The sequence below is a fragment of the Hippopotamus amphibius genome, chromosome 2 (assembly GCF_030028045.1).
Source record: "Hippopotamus amphibius kiboko isolate mHipAmp2 chromosome 2, mHipAmp2.hap2, whole genome shotgun sequence".
NCBI classification, from domain to species: Eukaryota; Metazoa; Chordata; class Mammalia; order Artiodactyla; family Hippopotamidae; genus Hippopotamus; species Hippopotamus amphibius.
The window spans coordinates 15,147,159-15,165,937 of record NC_080187.1 but is presented as its reverse complement, the minus strand read 5'-3'; the positions used below and the strand labels follow the sequence as shown (position 1 = coordinate 15,165,937).

At 50.2% G+C, this 18,779-nt stretch overlaps 1 protein-coding gene across 17 annotated transcripts in view; it reads right to left on the bottom strand.

Moving 5' to 3' along the window:
- CDK5RAP2 (CDK5 regulatory subunit associated protein 2) overlaps positions 1–18,779 on the bottom strand; it is a 191,269-nt gene that overhangs the window by 46,185 nt on the left and 126,305 nt on the right. For all 17 annotated transcript variants that reach the window (XM_057721670.1, XM_057721678.1, XM_057721675.1 and 14 more), the window contains 4 exons: positions 17,770–17,957; positions 9,213–9,645; positions 3,773–4,001; positions 133–255 (listed from right to left, as the gene is read on the bottom strand). In XM_057721670.1, the coding sequence (XP_057577653.1) occupies positions 133–255; positions 3,773–4,001; positions 9,213–9,645; positions 17,770–17,957 (973 nt within the window). The remainder of the gene's footprint in view (positions 1–132; positions 256–3,772; positions 4,002–9,212; positions 9,646–17,769; positions 17,958–18,779) is intronic.

Sequence of the window (18,779 nt, the reverse complement as noted above, 5' to 3'; positions counted from 1 at the left end):
ACAGCGGACATGGGGACAATGATGACGCCCTAAGATGGCTGTTGCAGGACTTGGTAATAATTTCTATATAAAACCCCCACGTGGTGCCCGGCCCGCCGTAGCTGTTCGACGGGCACGGGGGTGAACACTGACCGGTCTCGTAGCTGACTCGCTGATCGCCGTCCCTTTCCTTGTCTCTCCAGACGCCGGGCGTGGCTTTGGGTCCTTCTGGCTCTCCCGGGATGTCCTGGTAGGCTGCTCCCACGAGGACCTGGGCTACAGCGTCCACAAAGAGAAAGAAGAATAAATAAAACCCTAGGCTTGAAACTTAGCCAAGCAACTAAGAAGAACACAAAGATACAACAGGGAAAATAAAAACACCGGGGAGGCAAAATGCAATTTATAAGATAAAATTAATCTATCGAGCTGCCATAACAGGACATAAAAAGCATAAATATACCGCAGCTTGTCTGAAATGGTTTAGGTCCAGGCTCTCGAAAAACCCTGAGTGAGAAAATGAATTCTAGAGACTCATGCCCACTTTTCCCGAGCAGAGAGGCTCCAGGGCCTTCCAGGCTGCAGAGGCAGCACCTGGCTGAGGCACCCCCGGGTCTCAGCAAGAAATCAAAACACTGCTAAGTGCAAAGGGCAAGCCCTGGGCAAGGTGCCAGGGCCTCGGAGGGGCGGCAGTGCCCTTGGCGTGGTCTCCTTCCTCTCCCAAGCGCCCCCGCTCCCACTGCGCTGATGTGCTTAATTACCTGCCTCGGCCCAGCTAGACAGGGAGCCCTTGGAAGGCAGAGACTGCGTCTCCTGCCCCTCTCTCCCCTCCGCCCTGTGCACGAGGCCAGGAACACAGCAGGCACTCAGGGAACAGTCACTGAACACGTGAACAGGTGCCTGCATGGGCAGACGGATGCATGAAGGATGCTGGGAAAGGAAGGAGGGAGGGAAGAGCAATCCTACCAGACGCCAACTTATCATAAAAGCTCGACCGTGGTAAACCCAAGGGAGAACCTAAAATTAAAGGGAAAATACCTCCGGCTATGCTGATCATCGTAAAATCCATACGCGCGGCATCATATGATAGGCGCCCAGAAACAGGAGGGAAAAGTAAAGGCTCTGAAATCAGGCAGGCTGGTTCTGATCTGGGTTGGGATGTCAGCAACAGTATGACCGTAGCCAAGTCCCTTTATCTCTGTAACTGTCGCCTCAACAATCAAATGGGAATAATCAGTGTCCCTGCCTCAGAGGACTGCGGGGAGGACTCAGTTAGATCATGTATGTAAAGTGGACAGTGGCGTTCGGTAAGTAACAGGCACTCATTTTATTTTATTTTACCACCACAGGCAGGCTGAGGCCCCCAGTCACCTCCCCGGCCTGAACCACTCTGAAAATCCCCCGCTCAGATACAGTCGTCCACTTCGGTCTCCAACCCTTCCTGGGCAAACACTGCTCCTCCTGCAGCCTCCCAAGAGTGGATGTTTCTCTCCTACTTCCCTGTACCGTGGGCCTGGAAATGTGTGAGCGCCTTTGCTCCTCACTGACACTTCCAGACCATTCTCTCTATTCCCTAAGAACTCCAGCTTCGCAGCTCATGCTGTGAGTCTACACCACCAACTACCCCACCTTCCTGCAGACACCCACCGTCCCGGTTCATGGAATCCCTCGAGATGCACGGGCAGTGTGGCTGCTGGCTGCCCTGCTTCTCTCTACCTCTCAATGGCAAAACCCCCCAAGGTGCCTGTTCTTGCTGTCTCCAGTCTCTCCGGAACCACGTCAGCAGCCCTGCCCACTCCATGGAAACAGCTCCCTTCAAGGTCCCCAAAGGACTCCCCCAGCGCTACATCCCAAGGCCAACCCCCAGTCCTTAACTTGTCTCACTGGCAAAATGTGACACAGCTACTCTGCTCTGCACTCGGCTGCTGGAGGCCATGCTCCCTTGGCTCCCTCCACCGCCCCACCCCTCACCAGCTGCTCCTTCTCAGGCCCAGTCTCGGATCCTGGACCTACCTCTTCTGTCTCCAAGCCTCAGAGCTTCAAATACCAGCAACATGTTTACCTGTCCTAAGTCTCCAACTCTAGCCCAGACCCCTCCCCTAGACTGCAGACTCATCTACCTCCAACAGGTATCTCAAGAGTCCCCAGCCAGACCCCTGATGCCCCTCCGAGCCCGGCTTTCTTCAGTCTCTCCCCCTCAGGGTATGACATCTCCATCCTTCCAACGGTTCACACGAAAAGTGATCCTTTAAAGCAGAGGTCAGCCTACTTTCCTCCAAAAGCCAAATAATGAATATTTGAGGCTGTGAGCCACGGGGTCTCTATCACAACTACTCAACCCTGCATCACAGCGCCAGGGCCGTCACAGGCAACACGCAAGGGAACGCGGTGGCTGTGCTCCCATAAAACTTTACAAGAACCCACAGCGAGCCTGGTCCAGCCCCGGCTCTAAAGCATGAGTCAGATCATACCATTCCACTGCTCACAGCCCTCCAGCCATTTCCAGTCTCCCCTGCCGTAAAGGACAAAGCCCTGGACTGGCCTACGAGGGCCCAGCGGGTCTGCCACCTCCCTGGCCCTGTCCCCTCTCCCTCCTTCTCTCTCCACTCCAGCCACATAATTGGCCTCCTTTCTCTTCATCCAATGTTTCAAGTTCACAGCAACATCAGGGCCTTTGCCTTTGTTCCTTCTGCCAGGAACGCACGTCCCGAGACGACGAGTCCACTCTTCTCCTCCCGTTTCCCCCTGAGTGTCGCCTCAGCGGGGAGGCACTCTCTATGACTCCACGTGCCTCAGCAAACCCGACCCGCGCTCCACGTTCCCCGTGCCCTGCACCAGCTTACCTCCCTCCACAGCATGGATCCTCTCGCACCATGCACCTGCTCCCGGCTTACCGTCCTCCTTCCCCTGTGGTACCTACGCTGGACACAGACTTGGTCTCTTTTGCTCACTACCTCCCCAGCACTTGGCATACAGGAGGATCTGATACAGCCTTTCTGAATAAATACATAAAAGGTCACTGTTGCTGCTCTTGCTGTTGTGCTGCCGTCACTCGCTTACAGCAGAAGCTCAAAACTAGGAGTCAACAGAAGTGCTCTTGTGGACTCAGGAACGCCCTGAGGATGACGGACGGTGCTACACAGGTGCTCACCTGGGCATTCTGTGAGCCGGCCCCCAGCTCTCCTCAGACTCTCAAAGGGGTAACGTCTCTAAACACCACTGTCTTGGGCGAGGGGACCCCACTGACATGCTCCCTCCAAGTCTAGGAGTCTCACCCCGATACTCTGTAACCCAAGGGCTCTGTATTTGGGGTGCTCCCAGGAGAGCAGAAACAGCAGATTCCAAGTGAGTAAGGAGGCAGGTCACTTCTAGAAGCTGTAAGGTCAGCAGGGGTTTGGAATTAGCCCTGAAACCCAAACAACTGCGGCCTGGCCATCCAGAGAACCCTGCAAAGAGTTCTGAAGCCTCCACAGACGCAGCCGGAAAAAAAAAAACCCAGATTCAAGCAGTCATGCCAAGACTTGAGGCCCCAGACAACCCCAAGTGAAGGGAGCAGTGACCTCGCAAGGCCTGGAAACACAAGCAGTCCCCCTCTACCCCCTCCAGAATAAAATGAAAACAACAGATGTGCTTTCCTTATCGTGTTCCCTTGACTGTGCATTTGTCAGCATTCAAGATTAGTCACTGCAATTCATGAAATTTATACTCAAACATATTGCAATTCCAAACAATGCGGCTGACATTTCGGGCCGACCTATCAGGCTGTTCATCTTCCTGCAGAGGATACGGTGCTTACCTTTCAGGAGCGCTTTGTCTGGCGCTGTCTCCTCCATCATTTCTTCGGCCAGAATTAACTTTTGGTGAAGTTGCTCGTTGTGAATTTTAAACTCCTTCAGCTCCCTCTGCAGCTCCAGGACCTGGCCTTGCAGCTGGGCCACCACCTCCCGAGGCGCAGGGAGCCGGCACACACTTCCTAGTGACTGCGATGGTTTTATCAGGATGGGCAAGCGCGACTTCTTCACATCCTGAAAGCACACCCAGGTAGACCATGAATACCCTTCCTCCGGTCGCAGAGTCAACATGCGCGTGCCAACCTCACAAAACAGGATTCAAAGCAGCTGTCCCGACGATGGCATCTCTGTTTATCCCACAGTCTACAGAGGGAAGACGGCAGGTCCCTCCTCTGACTGACAAGTGTCAAGCTTTTCCTCCTCAACACCCTCTTGGGCCAGGCCTGTGTCTCTCTGCACATCCTAGATGCTCTCTAATCTGGCAGTCCTTTCCCCAACACAATTTTCTGGGAAACATTTTCTAGCTCCTTATCTACTTCTTCATGTCTCACCCTTTCATCATCCTAAGCCAATCTGCCTCTCACCCTGGTAGGCCACCAGAACCACCCCTTCCGAACCTTCTCAGGGGCCACCGGGTCCCTAGTCCCATGGCTATTTTTCAGGCCCAGAGCTCCCCACCTGCCCATGCTACACATTTCTGATGGCTCACTGACCCTCCCAAGTCAACTGAAAGCTCGGCTCTTTCGTCCCATCACCCCAGGTCCCCACCCCCAAGCTCCGCCACTGTGACCACCTCTGTCTCACTGAACACACCACCCTCCACTTGCTGCACAGCCCAAAACCTGGGAGCCATCTTTTTTCCTTTTGTATTTTTTCCTTTGGGAGCCATTTTTAAACCTGCTTTTATATGCATCACCCGCTTCCATCACTCACCAGGTGCCACTCATCTCCAACTCCCAAGTTGTCTCTGAATTCTTTTGACTCTTGTCATCCTCCAAGGCCACGACCCAACTCCACGATGCTGTGAGCTCTCACCTAGGCCACAGCAACAGCCTCCCGAGGGGTCTCCCCACACTCACTCTTGCCCGTCTAACCCACGTGCCATACTACACCAAAAGAGGCAACCCCCCAAAACTATTTTAATCGTTCCCCAGTTCTCTCATGACAAAAGTCAAAGTCTTTACCACAGCCCACATGTTGTGCATGACTGCAGCCTGAGTTACTGCCCCCTCCATCAGCCAGCCACAGAGACCTGCCATCAGTTCCTCAAAATGCTTCATTCCCTCCACCTCAGGACATTGGCATATGCTGTCTCCTCCGCCTAGAACACTTTTTCTTGCCCACCCCCACCTCTCCCACTAATCCCAATACATTCATTAGGACTCAGATCAAATGTGCCTTCCTCAGGAGAATGGGCCTTGATTTCCCTGTTATATACTCACTGCCCCCTCGGAATTCTCCTCAGAAAAACATAAGACTATCATAATTAAATGCCTATGCAATGACTTGTTCTTTGTCTGTCTTCTGCACCAGCCTATAAGCTTTAGGGTTCATGGATTCTATATTTCTTATTCATACTCTATCCACAGCTTCCAGCTCCAGAACTAGTATATAGTAGGTGCTCAACAACTATTTGTGGAATGAACATACAAACAATAACTTAAGAGGTCAAGTGGGGGTGCCTTTCAAGTGGAGGAATTTTAAATATATTCAAAAGCTGAATATATTTAAAATGTTGAAAGGATGAAGGATGTGAATCTAGAACACAAAAAGAACAATTTACAACTCAATAATAAAAACACAACCCAATTAAAAGATGGATCTGAAAGGATCTGAAAGACATTTCTCAAAAGGAGACACACATAAGGCCAGCAAGTGTGTGAAGCATGAAAAGATGCTCACATCATTCATCATCAGGGAGATGCAAATCAAATCACGATGAAATACCACCACTCCCTACCTGTTAGGATGGCCATAATCAAAAAGATAAAAATAACTGTTGGTGAGGATGTGAAGGAACTGGAGCCCTTACATGCCAGTGACAACGTTTATAAACTAGCTGCAGCCACTTTTTTTTTTTTTAGAAAAGAGTCTGGCAGCTCCTCCAACTGTAAACAGAGTTACAACATGACCTAGCAATTCCACTCCTAGATATATACCCCGGAGAAATAAAAACATGTACACACAAAAACTTGTACATGAATGTTCACAGGCAACGTTATTTATAATATCCAAAATGTAGAAACTGCCCAAATGTCCACGAAGTAATGAATGGATACAGAAAATGTGGTATGTCCATACAATGGACGAGCACTGGGCCATGAAAAGAAGTAAGTACTGATACCCGCTACAGCGTGAGCGAACCTCAGAAACGTCAATGCTGAGTGGGAGAAGCTACTCACCAAAGGGCCCAGGCTACGTGATTCCACTTACATGAAATACAACAGGCAAATCTATAAAGACAGGAAAAAGCTTAGGCTACAGCTAGGGATGCGCAGGTGGGGGAACAGGAAGGGACTGCTAATGGGTTCAGGGCTTCTGCCTGCAATAAGGATACGTCCTAAAACGGATCACGGTTGGTAATGGTTGGGACCCTGGAAGGAGGAAATCAGCAAAGCCTCTCAAGAAGGAAAGAAGAGGAAGGAGCCCTTCTTGCACGTTCTAGAATGTCAAATGCTTTCCAGCATGTTCTCCCATAATCCTCCGGTAAACTCTGCATTCCCAGAGCTCACAGGATGACAGAAGTGATTATATCTATTTTCTGGATGAAGCCTGAGACGTCAAACCACCAGTCCAGTTATCGTACAATAAGAAAGCTGGAGAGGTGAACCTCAGACTAGCTCTTCCGTCTCCACTGCCCAGTTTAGAAAAGGGAGACCCTTTCTGCCCTGAAATTCCAGGCAAGAGGAGAACAGGGTCAAGGACCAGAAGAGTCTGCGGTGGTGACAGGGACCGCGTGGGAGGAGGTGGGCACCTCATCAGAAAGGGCTGGAAAATCCGTCATTTGCTTGGGCCTCGGTCTCCACCGATCTCTATTCTTGGATCCAAATCTGTATGTCATATGGCAGCAGAGAAGAGAGCTGCAAGTGCACAAATGCCAGAGCCAATTTCAGGCTGGAAGGCTGCCGTCAGTCACCCTAATGCCGCTTCCAAAATAACCCCACAAAAATGCTACCTTATGGTCACCGAACAGCGTCCCACCTCCCACCTTATTACAGATGCCATCCTGGAACTTCTCACTTGGGCCCGAAGCGGGACAGGAACGCACAAACCCTGAGCTCCTACCACGGACAAGGCAAGAGGCACTCACCACACACTGCCCCACCGAGCCAGCACGGCAGCCCCGGGCACCAGGTCACACAGATACCCTTGGAGCCACTGAAAGTCAGAGGACTGACCCAAGGACTCAGAGCAGGCGCGCGGCCGGGCCCAATGGAATCACTGGTGTATCTGTACAGCCCAGCATCTCACCTCTGTAACTAAAGCAGAAGTATGTCCCATCTCCCTGTTTTGCCCCTGGGCTGTGACTATGTTCTTTTTAACAAAATGCCAGAGTTCAAGCCTAAGCTCGGGAATTATGAATTCCTTGACTAACCGAAGGCCACAGAGGATATCGTTAAATTCTCTTCTACTTTGCATAGACTGGAGGCCACACTGGGGATAAGAAAGCTCCTCCCTTCCTGGGAAAGGTGAGGTTACAATATCCCTGTCTGCCTCTGAAACTGGACTCCACTTTATACCCCTGCTACTCCTCTCAACGGCTGAGTCACTCTGGACAATGTTCTGAGCCTTTCAGAGCTTGTATTTCTTCATATGCAAAATATAGGTAATACCTACGGGACGCATATGCTTGGTGAGAGGATTAAATGTGATAATACGTGGTTAGAATATCTAGCACAATCCTGGCATATATAGCAGATGCTAAAAAATAAACACAGCAGCCTTCCTTTCGAAGATACCAGCGAGAAGATAATTCCAAATGGAAAAATTTTTTCAGTATATTTGGGGAAATTAAGTTCATTTGATTATCCAATTTTCCTGAATATAGGATGCTATCTCCCTCACAAATAGCGGGGCGGGGGGGGGGGGGGGGACACACAGGCAAACACACAACATCTAGTTTTCCTAACACACAGGTACAAACTAAACTAGCTGGGGTGGATGAGAGCATTTCTATTCCAGTCAAATTGCACAAATTTGCATCTCGAGTACCGTTCATATAATGGCAGTGTCTTTTTTTTTGGGGGGGGGGGGGTCTCTACTGATATCTTTAGAAAACCCTTTTCTAGAAATTACAGTTTTGGTGCATAATTTAAAACAATCAAAAGCAATTTTGCTAATGATATATCTAACTCTCTTTGGTATGCACAAAAGCAGTAATTTAGTGGTCAGAAAATAAACTTAATTCTCCATTCTGAAGCTATGAAACAGTGTGTACAGCTGATTTCTCAGATATAAAACACCCATCAGAAACGAGAAGACCAGCAGCCATCACTGGAGCCCTATCGCAAACACGACCCCTCTCCTTCTCTACCAGGCCATGCCCATCTCCCAGCTCCTTGGCTCTTCAACCCCAACCCCTTCTCTCCAGGAGGAATTTAGTAAAAGGTCCAATCAAACATGGCCAGGAAAGGATGGCTTTTAATAATATGGCATATTTGATGGTATCTGAGGTGATACATCTAGAGTGAAGCAGAGAAAGCATCTTGACTGAAGCAAAATGCAGACATTCACCCACTAAAACCAGACCCTACTGCTCAGGCCAGCATGGGCTGGAGAGGAGCCCGACCCCAGGAAAGGGCACGGCTGTGCAGTCAGGCCCAGTGAGGGGCCCAGCTCAGCCCCTAACAGCGGGATGACCATGGGCACCCAGGACCTGGCTTCCTCATCTTTGATGGGTGTTGTGAGGACAAGAGAATGGAGACAAAGCCCACAGAACGGTACCTCTCAAAGTCCGTACAGAACTAAGCCTAGGTTCTCATCCCTACCCCTAGAGTCAGGTTATTACAGTTTTACTGTAACCTGCAAAAGTAAAGGTCCATCAACAGGGGACAGTTATGTAAATTTTGGCCCATTCCCCACAATGGAACCTTAGCAGCCATAACAAGGCAAGCTGCTCCTGACACACAACGTGAAACAGAAAGCTACAGACAGATGTATAAGCACGGCCCTGTTTTTATCACGAAAATACACAGATATCATGCTTTATAGATAAATAAGAGAGGGCTGGCATGGGGGAGGGGACAGAGGGAGGAGACACTGGTAACCCTGGGGGGACGATTAGGATGCACACCCCTCTAGGAAGAGGCCGGGACACGTACAGGCAGAGAGAGACACCGGACTTTACACACATTAAAAAAAAGCAGTAGTGGGGTCAGAGGTGATTTTTAAGTTTTTTGTCTGTATTTAATAAGTAACTAAGAAGTAACACATGGGAAAACTCACCTTCCTGGTCCCCCTGGGGAAGGCGAGGCCAGCGGCCCGCCGGCCCGGCCCCCTGCACAAGTTCTCCGGCTGGCGTCTGGCGCTGAATGTGGCGTCTGCTGGCTTCTCTTCCCAAGCCTCTCTCGTGCCCTCGTGTCTGAACCTGAGCATGTCACCCTCCACGGCCATGGTCTGCACGCAGGCATCTTTCTGCTCCACCATGGATGCCTCGGCTGCCTTCGCTGGCTGGGCCCCCCGAGGCCACCTCAGTTCATCGCGTGCCTTGGAAGATGAGTTGGCTTGGACGAAATGTCCGAGTTCACCTCTCAGCTGAACGGCCATCTGCCTAAGCGTCTTCTCCGTTTTACCTTCGAGGTGTTCTCCTGAAGCTTCCTGCTCTGTCAAGTGTATCTGTTCCATAAGCAGTTCACGGAGCACGTTCAGAAGCTCTGGCCTGTTTTCCCAAAGGGAAGCAAGTCAGAGGACTCAGCTTTCTGCTATGGCCTTGTCACCCGCCCAGTTTCCCAAGTTTTCCGCATCAATTCTGGCCCAGATTCTGCTGACTCCAAACACAGTGGGCACCTGCCATGTACCAAGACCCACGCCAAGTATGTTAGCCAGGTCACCTCAGAACAACCGCATCAGGTAGGCACCACATATCTGCTTCATGGGGAAGAAGTGAACGGATTTGACACAAGTGCACAGCAAGTGAGGGGGCCACATGGCTACCCGGACACAGGCTGGGCTTAGGAAGAGCAAACAGAGTCGTAAGGTGTGCATGACGGTTGCAAGGTCCGCCCAGCCCCTGGGCCCATCCCTACATCCAGGGGCAAGTACGGCTTCGGGTGAATCTGGCCAACCTGGCAGATCCACGAGTGACCTGGTCCCCTAGGTGCACAGTCGATGCTCAGCAAAGGTACTGAATGAAAGGATGCTGGGAACCGCTCTGGATAAAAAGACCAGTGGCTTTGAAATCAGACAAAATGGCTTCAAATTCTAACTCTGCAATTCTTGGAAAGTAAGGTAAGTCCTCACTCACAGGACGCTGTGAAGATTAAATGAGAACGTGTATGGGTGGCAGATGCTAGATGCTTCTCACACCTCTTGCCACACGGCCGGGGCGTCCCTAAGGTTTCAGCTGCAGCTGCGTGGAGAGCTCCTGTAGACAGACTGTCCCTCCGCCAGAACCCCCAGCATCTCTCTGCTGCCCTGGGTTCTTTCCCAGAGCTCTCTGAGCCGGCCAGCAGGGCAGCAGGCAAGCGGGGACCCGTTTCCAGCTCCAGGGGAAACCCTCAACCAGTGCAGGAAGAGAACTGTTGGGTGAATGTCCCAGTCTCCCATCCTTCAGAGGGACAGCGCTGACACAGAGTCTGCCCACAGCAGCAACCAGATTATAACAAGCCTTACTGGCTTCGCTGCCATTCCTACCTTACTCTTCCTCATCCCTCCTTCCTGCTGCCTGGAGTCACATCCCAAATAAACCACTTGCACCCAAGGCCTTATCTCAGGCTCTGCTTTCCCAGGAACTCAAACTAAGCCAACAAGTAAAAGACTCTGGAGCAGTTCCAGGAGAATCCCTCCTGAGTGTGTTTCTTGGGCCAGACACTGTAACAGGTACTGGGGCTGCAGAAATGCCGGCAGGGCCTGGTGTTGGAGGCAGAGAGGTAAACAAAGCACTACTCCACAGGCTAAAAAGTGAAACATGGGCACTGGGGAAGTTTGGAAGGCTTATGGGCAAACACCCCAGGGTGTCCAGACTGGGGGTGGCAGGAAGAACGCCAGAAAAGGGCCTCTGGAGTGGATGAGAGATTAGCTGGGGGAAGGGAAATGGAACCCTCTAAGCATGGAAAACAATATGAACAAAGTCAAGACACACTGGAAAGCAGGGATGTGAGGCTGGAAAGTTAGGCAGGGAGACCTCAGCTGCGTTAAGGAAAGGAGAGCCAATGGGAGGCTCTGTGTGACGGAGCACATGGCCACACACGTGCTCGGGAGAGGTGACTCTGGCTGTGGTGTAGAGAATGAAGGGAGAGATTTTCCAGGACAGTGATGTGAGTACTAGGAGCCCCTACCTTCTGCTCTAAACATATGTAAATGACAGCAGAACAGACAAGACAAAAAAGGTTCAAGGTGTACTACAGGACTCAGAATCAAACAGATGTATCCTAAGGTCAGAAACCAAGGAGGAGACCCATTGCCATGATACGGGGGCATCCACAGAAAGCAGAAATGTAACTCCCATGGCTGGAAGAAGACCCGTGCAAATTTCACACCCCTAAAGCAAGACCTAGAGAGACAAGTCAAGGCAACTTCAAAACCACCACACACAGAGGAGCAAGGGTGGACACCAACACACCACCCTTGCAAACAAGATCCACTATCATGAGAGACGGCATCTGACAGGTGAGAGCGTTCACACTTAAGGAAATAAAAATAATAAAGCAATCTGAAGATTTACAATAAGTATGTTTCAATCACCTAAAAAATAAAGGAGAAAAAGATTCATAAAAAATGAAAGGAAGTTATGAAACTGAGACAGAGAATTATTTAAAAAAAAGACTGGAGTGGGGCAGGGATTGAGGGAGGGGCCAGCTGGAAAGCTGGTGCTGTCTCCTGGGAGAAAGAAGATGTGATCAGGATGAGGTGGTACAGTCAGGAGAGTCCTCATCAGTGCTAGATCCTTCTCCTCCCTGTAGTAAGGATCTAGAGGCCTCATCACTGCTAGATCCTTCTCCTCGCCCCCCGCCTCCCTCCTGCCTGCCTTATTTCAAAAAACCTTGTCAGAGACCGGAACGATCGATTTCCTTCACATACCTCGGCGTCCCCTTCCTCTGTACCTTTGCTACCACCGGAAGTGACATGTACCCTCATGTTATCTTCCCACTGGGCCCTGGAAGGGCAGGGGTGAGGCCTTACTCGTATCTGGATTCCTAACATTCAGCTCTGGGGCAGAGTCAATTTAATTCAAATTAAACAGCTACAGTACACTGAAATAGGGGGAAAAACAAAATTAGAATGTGTGGTACATTTTTCACTTCTAATACAGAATCATCTAGACTACACAAACCCTCTTAAAATTTAGTAAACCCAGACTTCAAAAATATTTCTAGTATTTCAAGCATGTTAAACTAAATTTTCCTTTCCTCTCCTTCCCTTAATATAGATTAAAAATAATGACAATTGCTATTGAGCTAGCTGAAGGAGGACCATTACTCACTACCAAACAACACACAATAAAATGCAGGAAAAAAGACTTACAAATGGGTAGTAAAAGGTGGTGAAAGAGGCCATTATAATACAGTAAAGTGGTGGTGCTGTTAAATAAAACATTTCAAGTGTTTCTCTGCTAGAAATCTGAACAGCAGATTCATTAGGCTGTCGCCACAATCAGGACCTTTTTAATGGTTCGGTCTGAGAGTCTTGTCAGAGGCCCAAACGTTGTTTATATACCCTGAGCATCTTTGCCACAGAGAAGGCCAAGAGGCAAGGAGCTGACATTCACTAAGCACGTACGGTGTGCCAGGCCCTCTAGATACACTACCCACGTTTAGTCCTCACAGTAAGACTGGGATGGGGACTGTTATTAACCCCATTTCACAGATGAAAAAAACAGACTCATGAAGATTCGAGATCTCCTAGCAAAGTGGCAGAGCAAAGACTGAAGATGCAGACCTTTCTGACTCCAAAGAAGCACTGCATTCTTTCTAGTTTTCTAAACTTAAACCTTCTGCTGTGATGCTGAGCTTCTAATTGTCTGCACAGTCATTCAAATATTCACTGAGCCCCTCCCATTCGTCACGTAAGGCAGTGGAAATGCATGGTGAAGAAGAACCATGGTGCTGGCGTTTCATTAAGGAGAGAGACGCTCAGTGTCTATAGACACTGATAACTAAATAAGGCAACATAAGGCAAGGAGAAGGACAAGGAAGGAGGGACGAGAAGGAGTGAGGGAGGGCGTCCGTCCTGAGACGAAGCGTAGAAGCAGGGATTCTTGTTGGACAGAGTGGTCAGGAAAGGCCTCTCTACAGAGCTGAGACACCACCACATCCCAGGAAAAGAGCACTGCAGGCAGAGGGAACAGCTACTGCAAAGGTCCTGAGGTGAGAACACACTTGGATGACTGAGGAACAGAAAGGTCAGTGTGAACAAGAAACGTAGCTGATAAAGACACAGAAACGGGCAGAGGCCAGGCCAAGGAGCTCTGATCTTACTCTAAGGGCAACAGAAATCCACTGGAAGGTTTTAAGCACAGAAGAAACAGAGTCTCATCTAAGTTTTTGAAGGCTGGCTCTGGCTGCTCTGTGGAGAATGGCTGTAGGGGAGCAAAGCCGGAAGCAGGGAGACAAGTTCAAGGCTGAGCTGTTGGAGTCTGGGCACAAGATGTGGCTGTGCAGACTAAGTTTGGACTAAGAGGGCAGCAGCAGAGATGTGAGTAGGTGGGTTAAAGATACATTTTCCAGGACATGCAGACAGTTATGAGGACTGTGGAAACTAGACCTGCGGCCACAGCAGTGCTATAAAGTGACTCGTGGAAGAACAGCAGAGGAGCACGTTAGAACAGGGGTTTGGGTTTTAAACCGATTAGAGTTGAAACGCGCCTACTGGACACGCGGGTGGAGACAGCAAGCAGGCAGCTGACCGTGTGACCAGGAGGGGTGTCTGGGCCGCGGGTATGAATCTGGAAGTCACAGAGCATACTCTGCAGCCATGAGCGGAGATACACAGGGGAAAGGAGAGCTGGAACAGAGCTCCAGCGCACTCCAACATCCAGCGTCCAGCATCTGGCAGAGAAGAGGAGCCAGCCAAGGAGGCTGGAGAGGAGCGGCCAGCGAGGGAGAAGGAAGACACAGCGAGGGGTGTGAACACAAGGCTGGGGAGCGTGGCCACTGCTGCGGGAAAGCAGACACTGGCCACTGGATTTCACAACTAGGAAACTGGCGTTGGCCTTGATAAGTGAAGCGAAGGGTAGGAAAGCACTTGGATGGAGATAAGGAGGCCTAGGTAACCCCTCACCTGTCACATCCAACCCTTCCTTCTGACCTGGGCTTGGTCAGCTACTCATGCTACATGTGTTCACAGGACAGGTCCTACTTTGCATTTATCATCACTTATTTCACAATGAGCGCTCAGCACTGCCCGGCAGCTTCTCTTCTTCCCTCCCTGGATCATGACCCGCCCTGCTCGGGGGAGGGGAACACGGAGGAGGCAACTGGGGGTGCCCATCCGGAGGGACCAGCACGTGCCCAGGCTCTGAAACGAGAAGACGGGGGCTCGCTCCAGGGAGTGGAAGGGCCGTGTGGCCAGAGCACAGGAAGCAGGGCAGGGACGCTGTGAACAGAGCTGAAGGAGGGGGTCTCCAGATCACACCAGGCCTGGCAGGCCGGGCTAAGGATTCACTCTCCAAGAAAAGTGGAGCGTATCCGAGGGGTCTTAAGTAGACTGCATTTTAAGTAACTGCTCTGGAAGTGGTGTGGAAAACAGACTGGAAGGGGGAAGAATGGCTGCAGGGGACTAGTTAGGAGGCCACTGCAGAGATGCCAGAGAAACGTGACGGAAGCAAGGAAGGCAGAGGAGGCGACAGGGATGGGAGAAGTGCTTTTAGCAGGTAAAGGGTCAGGACTTGGGTTTGGGAGGTGAAGGAAAGCGGATCAAGGAGGTCCTGGGTTTCCGTCTAGAAGCCCACTGCTCCAGTCCCTCTATAACACAGGATCTGCCTGCAAGCACTTGCCGCATCCTTCCCACTACAGCCTACACACCCAAGTCTCCCTGGCTGTTTCTCTGCTAACTTCTTCAGACCCCTCACCAGCTCCATGCTCTGGTGGTCCCTTACCTGTCTCTCCAGCATGCCCAGAAGATCAGCCCTAGGTTTTCTAGGACAGTTAGCTTCTCTACTTCCACTAGGTACAGCTCAAGACTGTACTAGCCTTTTAAAAAAATAATAATAATCCCCAAGGGCTCCCCTTCTAGCCTTTTCAAATGTCACACCTAAGTTTAGCTACAAAGACCAAAACACGTAGGTGATAAATCCTAAACCATGTCCTCCAGGAAATGGGGCAAACAAACTGGAAGCACATGAAGAGAGGGCTGGGAACCACACACACGGGGAAGACCACGGAGAGCAGGGCCGGCCAGCCCGTCCTCCACAAGCTGACCCTTCACTCTACCCCCAGTGAATGAGTGCTCGGTTACGTCAAATGCAAGACAGCTAATGAGGCTAAGCTGCTTCCTTACTGCATCCCGGTGGACGGGTAAGTTGAATCAGATCTACTCCTGGGGCCCAGCTCCTCTGCTAGCCCGTTAGGCCCCAGGGGGGATGGCTAGAGGGTGGAAGAGCTCAGAGGCCTACGTCTTGGGCCTAAGCCCATCAAGCTCCACACCAGGGTGTGACACGGGCTCGGCAATGAACACAGAAGCTTGAGTCACGGGCTGGCCGATGTATCTTACACATGGTATGAATCTTACCTGAGGCTAATGGGAAAGGGTAGAGTAATTGGCAGGGCACATTTCAAGCAGTAGTATCGCCAAAGCCCCACTTAATACCAACCTGGATCTATACTTATACACATTATTTCATTTAATCCTCACAAGATCCCTACAGGGTAGAAAAGTATCATCACCCCCCACTTTACAGGTGAGGAAACCACGATGGACAGACAAGTCACAAGGTCTAAATGGTACAGCTGGACCAGAGCGCAGGATTGTCTAACCCCAACACTCTGCTTTTTTGGGGCACCAAAACACCAACCTCCTGGAGGGATTTTCTAGGCAGAAAATTGGTGTTTCCCTGACCAACTGGAATCCTAGTTACCCAAGCAGTCTTTTTAAAAGACCACAGTCGGGCCTGCAGAAGGGCCCTGGGAGCCGTGACTCCGCCGTCCTGGGCTCACTGGCGGACCGTGAAAGGTAGCTTCACAGAGAGCAGGCTCAGGGCAGCAGATCCGGGCCAGCATAAGAAAGCTTTCTAACACTAGAACTGGCCCAAAACGGCCTAGAAGACGATGGAACGAACACCTACAAGGGAACAGGTAACTGAATGGCTGATGTTCCAAGCTTGCCTGCAGTGTCGGCCCATAAAACACTTTCTTTAAAATGCAATGATGTGTAATATATGTGGACTATAGAAAAATGGTACAAATCAACCGGTTTGCAAGGCAGAAATAAAGACACAGATGTAGAGAACAAACATATGGACACCAAGTGGGGAAAGAGGGGAGGGCTGGGGGGGGATGAATTGGGAGATTGGGATACCAAATTGTACACTCTAAATATATGCAGTTTATTGTAAAAAATAAAAAAATAAATGTAATGATGTGTAAATTTTCAAAAATCAGTAGAATTGAAAATACAAATTTCAGGCTTCCGCTAAAAGACTGGAAGCTCTGAGCCCACGTGCTTACAGGCCAATGATTTGGCGCTGAAAAGCTCCTACCTGCCAGGAGGCAGCACGTGGACCCCAATTCCCTGCACTCCCATCAAAGCCCGTTGTACTTTCCCCAGGTCACATCTCCCAAGCACATTCCAAGTGGTCCTCAGAGAGAGCCAGGTACATCTTTTAACTCTTAACACAGAAACCCCTGATGCTGAGGAAATCCTCCGTTTCTCAGGTGTCATTTACGGTGACCTAACTCCCTGTGATAATACACCAGAATAGCCGCTGGGCACATCCCCCGAGAGGACTCATGCTAGAAAATGTTAAGCAGATGTCAGGGGCTGGAGAGGGTAGTCTCTCTGAGCTCCCAGAACACCCCCATCCTTTTTCAGCTGAAGAAACGTCTACGAGGCTGAGCCCACCAAGGACATGAGAACTCCTAGGCTCCCGCCAGCAGCGCTGGGCGGTGGTAACAGCTCCATTTCTCATCTGTGTTGGAGAATGAAAGCCTTCACTGAACACGTCCCCTTGCCAGCCATTCTCCTTGAAACGCATTTTTTTCCACTCCTAACAGCAACCCCAGAAGTGGTCAGAGAAACGGAGGCACCGAGAGAGGAAGGCAAGGCTCCCTCTGGCTCCAAAGCTCTGAGCAGCTGCCACGGTGAAGTGGAAAGAATGGGAAAGAAGGGAAATTGGCTCCTAAAGGGCTAATTTTAAAAATACAAATGTACTGAATATTTCTTTTTTGTTTTAAGAAAAACACCCTGTAGTGTTTCCTCACAAAGCAATGACTCCCAGCAGATATAATGAGAAGGGAATTGTGGTTCAAGCTCAACATAAAACAGCAGAGTCACAACTACAATAGCACTTTTTAAGCTGTTGTAGGAACTGGAAGGGATTTCAGGAGGGCTAACTGCTCGCGCCGACAGCCAGGCAGCCCGTCCCGGGGCTCCCAGGAACAATTCTGAAGGAAGCGTTCTCTCTCCTCTTTATGCTGGGCTTGCACACGGCTTTGCAGAACGCGGTCCCCTCGCAGCCACGAGCACGCAGCCTAATTACTTAATTGCATGACTGGCAAGATTCCTTCCGAGCCATTTCGGGAGCTCTCCCAGGTAAATTACACAGCACCACCAGCTAAATCCATTTAGCAAAATGAGTCCGTTCTCCCTTCAAACTAGAGACAACGCAGAGCCTGGGCCCCATGTCTACCTGGATTCCAGTAACCATATGGCCTTCTCGCTGAAGAGCGGGGCAAGCAAGCTCACAAGCTCGCCTTCTTCCAGACGCTGGTCTCCGGGGCAGCTGGATGTGTGGGCTTCGTCAGCATCTAAAATATTGGAATCTGTGTGCCTTAAATATCCATTTTTGCAGCCCCCTTTGGAACTGTCATCCATAATCTGCAAATAAAAGTATTTGGTCAGGTAACGGACTACCGAGGAGGGGGAGGGGGTTAGGTGGAGGAGAGAGAAAGGATACAGACAGACAGTGATGGGTGAGTGCAAGTAACCCGAGAGAAAATGGGGCGGGGGGAGGGCCTGCAGGCACGCAGTCCACACACGCTCACTTGACGCGTGGAGACGTTTATGTCACTTCTCCTCACCCTCAGGTTCCTCATCTATCAATGGGCACAGCAATGCCACCTCCCAAGGTGGTTATGAGAACAAATGAGATGGCTGGCCCCCTTAGGTTCATGGCACAGTGTCTTACCCAGTACAGCTGTGCTCTCCCACCCCACAGCCTACTTCCTGTAAATTCTAAGAAGGGTCTGGAACATTGTTAATTACCGTTAACAATGCTTTGGACATTTATTATATGTTCTTGCAATGTATCCTCCTCATTATATATCAGAAAGCCAGCCTCTTTACAGACACATCCTAATTACCGTGACTTTGATTTGTCTCATTATGATGGTGGAGAGTTCCTAATTCCCATGGAGATGTGTTATTTACAGATCTACCTTCTTGGGTCACCGAGGGTCCCAGAGGAGTGGTACCAAGGCAACATCTAGTTAAAGCCTGTGCTGGGCATGTCTTGAGGTGCTGCAATTAGCATTCTTTCTCCCCTTTTCTGAAGTTGTAAATTTCTGCTACCAGCCTATAAATAACTCCCCTTGACTTCATTACTGCTGGTGATATACACACTGGCCACCATACCCCTCTCTCCACATGTGTAAAATGATGAAGATTTTTAAATGGAAGACAAGACCCACACAAATGAGC